Here is a 9,951-nt window from a genome sequence, read left to right on the forward strand (position 1 = left end):
AATTAACTACCTTGAAAATGACTTAATCATTTAGTCTACTATTACTTGAAAACGGCACATGTAATTCTTAAGTTTTTTTTTAGAAAATGAACTTTATATTTTTTTATAATTAATTATATATGTACATACTAATTATTTTAAATAGCTTTTTAAATTGTATCTAAATAAATTATGTATATATCTTATAATTTTACTATTTTCTTTCAATTTACAAATTTTTTAAATTTTACTCAAATTTGAAATACTCATATCATTTATGTGACACTGGCTAGCTATATTAATCTTTGTTTAAATTATTTCCCATCGCAATCAACCTGGTTTAAGACGAAGTGCATGCACCTTGGCTAGTTGTTGTTGGAGTGTGCCAAATTAACGAGGTTGACATTAGAAAGGCACGTTTCTGGTAGTGTGTTTAAACTAGACTATCCATTGATCAAGTATGAAGCATGTCTTTGAAAAGTGAAAACTTCGGATTTAATATATGTCAAGATGCATAGAGCCATCTCTCATAGATCATAACTGGTATTTTTATTTTATTGATGAACTAAAAGTATATTTTATATTTTATAAGAGACAATTCACGTACAATTGGAAATTTTTATATAAATCAGTAATATAATGTAATATTTACAATGTTATGTGACTAGCTTTTTCATTGGAAAATTTCCTCATACAGTCGAATCTTTAACCTTACTTAAAACGAGTCAAGTTTATATTGCTTGAGTCACCTACTCGTCAGTACTTAATCATATACATTGATATTGTTTACTTTTAAAAAAATGGAAATACCCAGTTCAAGATGAAATAATTATTAACAATGAATTTTAAAATGTTTCATTATAGCCACAACAAACTTACAATTTAAAATCTGAAGATAAAATTAGTATTTTAATTCTCTAATTTCAATTTAATTTTCTAATTTCCTTCAGTTCAGTTTAATCTTTTAACACAGTCTTAAAAAATGCAATATTGTAACTTTTCATTTCATAATTGTTTTAGAAACTCTTTTTTTAGTTAGAGTGAATTAACAGAAAGGTTAACATTATTATAACAAAAATTGACGATAGAAACTTAAAAGACCACCGAAACACAAAAAGAAAAGTTTAATGATTAAAATTTACCAAAAAATGATTATATTAAATTTTTTATTAAAGTTAAAGAACTAAAATATTAATTTTATCAAACTTAAAAATGTTATTAAAGGCGACAACTATATAAATTACTTTTATTAAAAAAATTATCAAAAATACTAAATTAAGATTTTGACTCAACTTTTCTGTCATATAATTAGAAATTAAACACTGATGATTTGACAAAAACGAACTTGTTATGAATACTATGTTTAAAATATAAAAATTATATTGACGATTTTTACATGCATACTGTAAGATACCCACAGGCTGCTATGTTTACTAGCTTCGGGAGAGGAACAAATGTCTCTGTTGGAAATTGCTCATTCGTTTCGAGTTTTTATTTTTATTTTCTGTAACAAGAAAATATTAGGATTTGGTAATAGTACTTAACTATCTCTCCTCCTACCCATTCTGTTCATTTGAGAGTAAAATAATACCTTTCTTTCGTAACTTTATTTTCAGCCAAAAATTGAATCTCTCAATCTTTCATTAAAGGACGCAAATGTTGAATTATTTGTGCCACTTTTTTGAGTTTCTATTACTATTTATCAATGCAGGATAGTTTGTGTGACGAATGCTATTTTTTCCCCATTTGTTTTTAATGTTTACCATTAAAGCATATTTTTTCCCCATTTGGTAAATTGGGGTTCTATTACTATTTACGAAATAACACGCATAAACCCACAAGCTTATAAAAAGAAAATAAGTTTGACCAGATTGAATTGATTTAATTAATTATACCTTTAGTTTTTTAAAAATGAAAATTACTTTTTTAAAATATTAAATAAATATAAATTTGTAATATAAAAGTAGTTAAATCAAATATACATTAAATTTTCCCTTAAAAATATATAATAAAAAAATGCATCCAAATGTCCTTAAATAAAATGTATAACTCAATTGATTTAATAGAATACATGAATAATTGGAAACCTTTTGATATTATTTCCGATTCTTACAAATAAAAAAAAGAATTATTAGTTAAATTGGATTAAATCCACTTTGAGAATGAATTACAAATCTCAACCATCTCAATTATGAGTAAGTTGCCACTTGAATTGGGTTGGCTTGCTATAATTATAAAATAAAAGTTATAAAAGGGCGATCTATGACACCAAATAAGTATATAATAAAAAATAAAAATATAAAGATGAAATTATATTTGCATTCTTGAGATTTCTTTGAATTACATATAACATTACTTTTTTTTTCTATTCTCACACTAATTCTTTTAATATTTAAAAATATTACGCGGATATTCATATATATGTTATATTATACTAACACCCCTTAATGTTTAAAAGTATTATAAAAAAATAAATTATAAATGATTCAACGCAACTTATTATAAGTTCAACTCATTTTACCATTCATAATTTCTCAAATTCAGAAGCTTAAAAAAATAAAATATAAACTATAATAATTGATTAAAAAATGATGAAGAATATTTTTTTCACTTTTAATATTTTATTATAATTTTAAAATTTATTTTAATAGATACAGTATAGTACTTTATTATTTCAAATATATTTCTCAATTTAAAAAAGAAAAAGAAAAAAAAAAGAAGGATAATGAGGACTTAAAATTAGCGATGGAGGAGTCAACTGAAAATCTGTTGCTTAAAGAGAAAGCACATTGTCCACTCGCGGCAGTGGGAATCGAAGTGCGCGTGGCACTTCCTTCTGTTAATTACGTTTCCATTCGTTGGACGCTTTCGTTTTTTTGGTCTCATGCTTGTCTTTCACCGCCGTTGCTGTTTGCCACTCTTTTTTCCTTTTATTCTTCTCTTCACTCACTCTTCATTTTTTACTATTATTCACAAACACAACACTTTCTCCTCCTTCTAATTCCATCGTCACTAAGTTACTTATTAAGTTTGGTAGCATAGCTCTGCCTCTGATTTAGATCCGCATAAAGTTGTTACTTACATGTGCCTTTCGTCTCTTATATCTTAATCATTGCTCTCTATTGCCTTAGCCTATGCTTATTCTTTTCACCTTCTAAGTTCTAAATATTCATTGCCCAGAACCAAATCACTTTCTTTTTTTCCTTCTCTGTCCCCAAAGTTCGTTGCTTTACATTACAGGGTGTCCAACCAAAGCTATCCTCAAATCTCAATGCTTTCTACCAACAATAGCACAACAAGGTGAGACTGGGACTCTTCCTTCAAACTCAGCTATGATAAAAAAAAAAGATTTTTTCTTTTCTTTTCTTAAATTTGCACCTTTGTGATTACTTCTTTTAGAACTTCACTCCTACCACTTTCTCTTAAACACGAAGAAAATGCAAATTTTTTTTCTTGGTGCTGTGGTTTTAACTTTTTTAAGTTTTAACTCCAGTTTTTTTTTTTTTTTTGGTGACCAGTGCAATGATTCTGGAGGGTTGCAGGAGGATATAAAGTTTCTGATATTTTCAGACTTTATTTATTTATTTTTTATATTGATTTGGATGATCCTCTCCTCTGAGTTGCTGCTTCAAGGAGAGAGATAATTATTTGGGATGAAAGATGCTAGTGTTGATCTGGGTTTTTGCTGGAAGGAAGAAAAGAAGGTTCTGAATTCTGATATATAGTAGCAATTAAGAGTCAAAAGTGAGAGATTCATTAGGTTGGTGTTAAATCCAATTCCAATGGACACACCAAATGCACAGCCACAAGCTGCATCAGCAAGCACGCCAAGGACGCCAAGGAAAAAAATGACTAAGCAATTGACAGGTAAAAGGGATGATACACCTTTGCACTCTGCAGCAAGAGCAGGGAATATGAGTGTTCTGAAAGACACGGTTAGTGGTAGTGAAGAGGGTGAATTGCGTGTGTTGTTGACAAAGCAGAACCATAGCGGAGAAACGATTCTTTTTGTTGCTGCTGAATATGGTTATGTTGAAATGGTTAGGGAGCTGATTCAATATTATGATCCTGCTGGTGCTGGAATTAAGGCCAGTAATGGTTTTGATGCACTTCACATTGCTGCCAAGCAAGGGGATTTAGGTATGTCTTCAATGTGGTTTTGTCTGTTTTTTCTTTTGTGGTGTGTGATCTTCGGATGGAATCTCAGTTTTGTTTTTGTTGAGATGCCTTGAAGAGAAATGCAAGCAACACACTCTTTTCTATTAATTGAAATTTATTGGAAATTACAAAATTTTGTGGGTTTCACATCTTATTCGATGAACTTTTCTCATGATTTTGTAGTTGTCAATAATTTTAACTAATACAAGAAAGTATGTCGGAAAGAGTGTGTTACTAGAATTCCTCGTGCCTTGAATTTTTTGTTAATGGATTGTCCTGAACTAAAACCCGACCCAATATTTTGGAGCTCAAAATCTAAAGATTTGTTTTTTTGTACTTCCTTGGAATGTGAATCAGTTTATTGGGTTGCAATTAGGGTAAAATAGGGGATGGGTTGTTGATTGTATCATTGATAGAGACTCTTTGTATTTGTTCTCTTAAAAGAAATTGAATCTCTCTGACTGTCCGTGGATGTAGAGGTCACATTGGCCTTTTCTTTTTTTATTATTTTTGTACTTGTCATAATAACAGTTTTTCTTGTTGCAGATATTGTGAAGATCCTGATGGAGGCTCATCCTGAATTGTCAATGACTGTGGATCCATCCAACACCACAGCAGTGCACACTGCTGCATTACAAGGGCATACTGAGATAGTAAAGCTTCTATTGGAAGCAGGTAGTAATCTGGCAACCATTGCTAGAAGTAATGGGAAAACAGCTTTGCATTCTGCTGCGAGAAATGGACATTTGGAGGTTGTGAAAGCGCTATTGGGGAAGGAGCCTGTGGTTGCAACGCGGACAGATAAGAAGGGACAGACAGCACTTCACATGGCAGTGAAGGGACAGAGTCTTGAGGTGGTGGAGGAGTTGATAAAAGCTGATCCCTCAACAATAAACATGGTTGATAATAAGGGTAACACAGCATTGCATATAGCAACCAGGAAGGGCAGGGCTCAGGTAAATTAGACTATGCCTGTCTTAATTATGCTTATATTTACATAAAAAATTCATATGTAAGATTATGATGATAAAAAGTAGAATGTGATTTAGATCGCCATTCACTATTCACTTGTATAAATCACAAACGTGTTCTTTTCGTAGTGTGCCTATCCTGCATAGAAAACAAGAATACCATATTGTTTGATAGTACTCCTAGTATTAGGAATTCATGGTAGCAATCAGCTTGAATGATTTCTTCCGGATGGTGAACGTTGTTGTATTCTTTTTGTTTTTAGTTTGAAATATGAGTCCATAATCTTTTATTACTATATGAAGACAAAGGAAGTGGCAGCCCAATTTTTTTATGATATTTGGCTAATCATTTTGGAAACAGTCATCTGAAGTCATTTTAAGTTATTAGAAATTTAGAATGTTAGTGCCTGTTATAGACTTATGCGCTTGTTTCCAGGACGAAAGAAAAATGTAAGAATAGATTTGGCCAACATTTGGGTTGAAATCTAATTTATAGTTGCTGGTGTCTGTGTTTTCTTCATAGCAACTGAGGAGTCAATTTCCCCCATATTTTAGATGTGAACAAATTGCCCACTTCCAAGAGATATGCATATGTAACATCTGAGTGTTGAATCTTATTCCAGATTGCAATGTTTTGATTTGTGATATTCATAAAGTGTCTACATTCGAGCCTTTAGCTTCTACATTCTGAAAGTGTCTTCAGAAATATATTGTTTTTGAAAATAGGACTGTATTTAACAGGATTGGCTATTGAAAAAATGAAATGAAGAAAAAAGGAAGTTTTGAGAGCATGATCTTACTTTTAGTGCCTAGACTCTTGAGTTGAAGAATCATTACCAGAAATAGTGTTGAAACTTGAAACATTCAGGGCTAGGAATTAGTCTTGATCAAGTTTCACATTCATGAAAAATAGTTTTTTGGGGTATTAACGAGATTATTAATAACATAAAGCACAATACTCATTATGAACATAAAGGAACATTCTGCTGCATCTCTAAGTGGAAGAAGCATATATGCATCATGTTATAAACCATCCTTTTTCTGGTTACCTATTAGCAAGACCAGAATTGACCCTTTTGTGGGACTGAATCATCTCAATATAGCAAAATCCAATCCAAACCATCTTCAATTTGCTTTCATACAGATAAATTGCTAGTATAAAGTAACAATGTGATTGGAAAAGATAATTTAATATTTGTTTCAAGTTGTGGGATTAATGGCAGAGTCTAAACTCTTAATTTCTGTTAGTGCAGATTATTAAGTTGCTTCTTGGGCAGACAGAAACCAATGGCTTGGTAGTTAATAAATCTGGCGAAACTGCACTAGACACAGCTGAGAAAACTGGGAATTCTGAAATTAAAGACATTCTCCTTGAACACGGTGTTCGAAGCGCCAAAGCCATAAAGGCTCAACCAGGAACAGCTACAGCCCGAGAGTTGAAACAAACTGTGAGTGACATAAAGCATGAAGTCCACTACCAGTTGGAACACACACGCCAAACTCGAAGAGGTGTTCAAGGCATAGCCAAGCGCATCAACAAAATGCATGCTGAAGGACTCAACAATGCAATAAACTCCACAACTGTGGTTGCAGTCCTCATTGCCACAGTTGCCTTTGCAGCCATCTTCACAGTCCCTGGCCAATTTGCTGATGATCCAAAAGTCCTCCCTGCAGGAATGACCATTGGTGAAGCAAACATAGCACCGCAAGCTGCATTTCTCATTTTCTTCGTCTTTGATTCCATCGCGCTCTTCATTTCTCTGGCCGTCGTGGTGGTGCAAACCTCAGTCGTGATCATAGAAAGCAAAGCAAAGAAGCAGATGATGGCCATCATTAACAAACTAATGTGGTTGGCTTGTGTGCTTATCTCTGTGGCCTTCTTGGCACTGTCATTTGTAGTGGTGGGGAAGGACCAGAAGTGGCTTGCAATTGGAGTCACAATCATAGGGACAACTATAATGGCCACAACTTTGGGCACCATGAGTTACTGGGTCATTAGGCATCGCATTGAGGCCTCAAACTTAAGGAGCATTCGGAAATCTTCAATGGAAAGCAGGTCAAGGTCTTTTTCAGTGTCTGTTATGTCAGATTCTGAGCTACTAAACAATGAGCGTAAGATATTGTATGCGATATAGAATCACTAATAAAGCCTTGTTGCCCTTTCATACTAAAGTGAGTATAATCATACTTCCCCCATGTTTAATAGTATGCTTAATACTCTATTTTCAGTCTAATCAAAGATTTTGAGTCCGAATTTTGAGTATACATTACACAGCTACATTAAAATATTTGGAGGAAAATTTTTATTACCTAACATGATCCTATCCAATTTGAATAAGATTATTTATTATAAAAAAAATACATGTTATTTAAACAAAAAAAAAACACATTATTTTAATATAATGATTCCAATTTTAATTAATAAAATATATTTGAATAGGTTAACTAATATTAAAGTGATCATGTGATTCAAATTTCTTAAACAAGATGTATGAAGAAAGGTGCTTAATTAAGTTTTTTTTACAAAGATTACTCATAATCATTAAATACTTCACACTGATAAATTGATAACAAAAAATGAATTGGTTCAAGAAATAATACAATGTTATACGTTTATTAAGAATAAATCATTAGTTCATTTACTAATCTATATGCCTTAAGTAATGGTTAAGTTATTATTAATCAATAAATCATGTGAAATTTTCAATGCATCAATAACACGTTTGCTTTCACAAAAAGTACAGCCCCATTGTCCCAAGAAAAAAAAAAGGAGAAAAAGAGAACAGATAATTTTTCCTCCATTCATTAAACCAAGCCAGACAGTTTTCTAGTATCTCGGGTACAATGAAGTTGCAACAAAAAATAAAAAAAGAAGAGGACACAATGCAAAAAACAGCTGTCCCAATTATTGTCGTAGTTGACATTTTAGTTTATATTTCTTTTCTGCTATGTGACAAAATATACAAAGACACATCAAAAAGACTAAAACATGGCATCGGTTAGAGAAATCAAGTGATAGATTTATTGCTATTGGGCCTAATGTATGCTTTGTCTGGACTTTGATGTTCATATCAGCTGGACTGAATGAACTGATCAAGACTATGCTTGGTACTTGGTAGGTTGAATCAGTGTTGTATTTCTGTTTCTCTTGTTTTGCAGTTTCCTCTTCTATCCGATGCATGACACAAAAATACAGTAATTTACTTTTTGTTTTTGACTTTCTTTGTCAGTACAAACATTGAAAAAAGTTCTTACTGAAACAAGCTTATTCTGTTTAATTGCTTATTTTTCAGAAGTTAATTAATAATTAATAAGATTTTTTCATTAAATCAACAATCCAATTTCACAACTCATTTTAGAAAAATAAGGCCTCGAAATTGGCAAATGTAGGCCCAAATTTCAGCTTTTATGGACCTAGCCTGTCCATCAACTTAGAACTTGCAATTCCTTTATGCAATCATTTTTGCTTGATGCACCCCAAATTTTGTAAAGTCTCCATCTTATCGAATCTTCTTGCCACAGCCAATAATCCTTTCCCTTGCACCTCTGCCTCACCAAAGTTTGTGATTTAATGACAACATATCACTAATTTTTATTAATTTCTAATTTTTGCTAAAAAAATTATTGGTTAAATATAATAGAATTTTTTCTTTTAATCATATTTTTTTATCTATAAGTTCAAATATGAAATCTTACTTAAAATACTTGACTTTTGTTTAACTCAAACCAACTACAAATTCATAAAACTATAGAAATTAAGCTCATATTTTTAAGTAAGTAGTCTATTCTCTCTCTCAAAAAAAAAAGTAAATAATCTATGTTGATAACATAGAAAACTTTTTTAATGATAATTATAATTCAATAAGAAATAATCATGCACGATAAATTGTTGATTTTTATGCTTGTTGTCTTCAAATTCATATTAATATCCTTTCTAATTGTAAATTACAATTATATACTTTTTTCTTGACTGAATTTTTTTGTATATTTAATATAAATAAAAATTAAACACTAGTATACTTTACTACTATTTTGTAGAAGGATTTTTTAAAGGAATTTTGTCGAAGGATTCAAAGTATGAGTTTAATATTCACGGTTAAAACAATTTTATGGTTTAATCAATTTTCTCTAAAAGTATATCTAAAATTATAAAAAAAGAAGTTAATCACCAATAGCATTAGGAAGGATTAAAATTTGGATTAAAGACATCTCGTCCTTAATCCAAATTTCCCTTCAACAAAATCGTGTGACCGAACATAAATGCCGTCGTCACTACAAATACAAAACCGAAGAACATTTCAGGGATCCAAACGCCCAATCGAATTCGCAAGCTCGGAAGGTTGAAAGAGAAACGCATTGCAATCTTCTTCGGTGCGTGCGTGAAGATCGAACCATGGATGACGAATTGCTCGAGCTGCAGCGACAATTCGAGTTCGCGCAGCAAGCCAAGTCCAGCATTCGCTTATCGGAGCGAAACGTCGTCGAATTGGTCCAAAAACTGCAGCAACTCCAAATCATCGATTTCGAGCTTCTGCACACTGTCTCCGGCAAAGAATACATCACTCTCGTACGCTCTCTCTCTGCTTCGCTTCTTTTTCTGATTAGGTTTCCGAGTTCGTAATTTTCATATTCAATGAATTTGATTCAATTCGATAATCGATTGTGCTTCCGTGCTTCCTTCACTGTGTTGTGCTGATTCTTAATCGAACGTTTATTAATGCGATCGTGCATGCTGTCAGGATCAACTGAGGAACGAGATGGTGTCGGAGGTGAAGAAAATAGGGCGCGTTTCTTTGATCGATCTCGCTGACGCTACTGGAGTTGACTTGTACTACGTGGAGAA

The 9,951-nt window shown here is 32.0% G+C and overlaps 2 protein-coding genes across 2 annotated transcripts in view; both read left to right on the forward strand.

The window, feature by feature from the left end:
* Positions 1-2,855: 2,855 nt before the first annotated feature.
* Positions 2,856-7,280, forward strand: LOC100809687 (ankyrin repeat-containing protein At5g02620). The gene is made up of 4 exons (XM_003539052.4): positions 2,856-3,279; positions 3,498-4,119; positions 4,684-5,093; positions 6,362-7,280. The coding sequence occupies exons 2-4, from the start codon at positions 3,762-3,764 to the stop codon at positions 7,241-7,243; spliced, it is 1,650 nt and encodes a 549-aa protein (XP_003539100.1). The 5' UTR covers positions 2,856-3,279; positions 3,498-3,761; the 3' UTR covers positions 7,244-7,280.
* Positions 7,281-9,293: 2,013 nt separating this feature from the next.
* The window catches only part of LOC100810221 (E3 UFM1-protein ligase 1 homolog), a 9,933-nt gene continuing 9,275 nt past the window's right edge, over positions 9,294-9,951 (forward strand). Inside the window, 2 exon segments of the mRNA XM_006590934.3 lie at positions 9,294-9,675; positions 9,848-9,950. Coding sequence (XP_006590997.2) covers positions 9,502-9,675; positions 9,848-9,950 — 277 coding nt within the window. The 5' untranslated portion in view covers positions 9,294-9,501.

The sequence above is a fragment of the Glycine max genome, chromosome 11 (genome assembly GCF_000004515.6).
Source record: "Glycine max cultivar Williams 82 chromosome 11, Glycine_max_v4.0, whole genome shotgun sequence".
Classification (NCBI taxonomy): domain Eukaryota; kingdom Viridiplantae; phylum Streptophyta; class Magnoliopsida; order Fabales; family Fabaceae; genus Glycine; species Glycine max.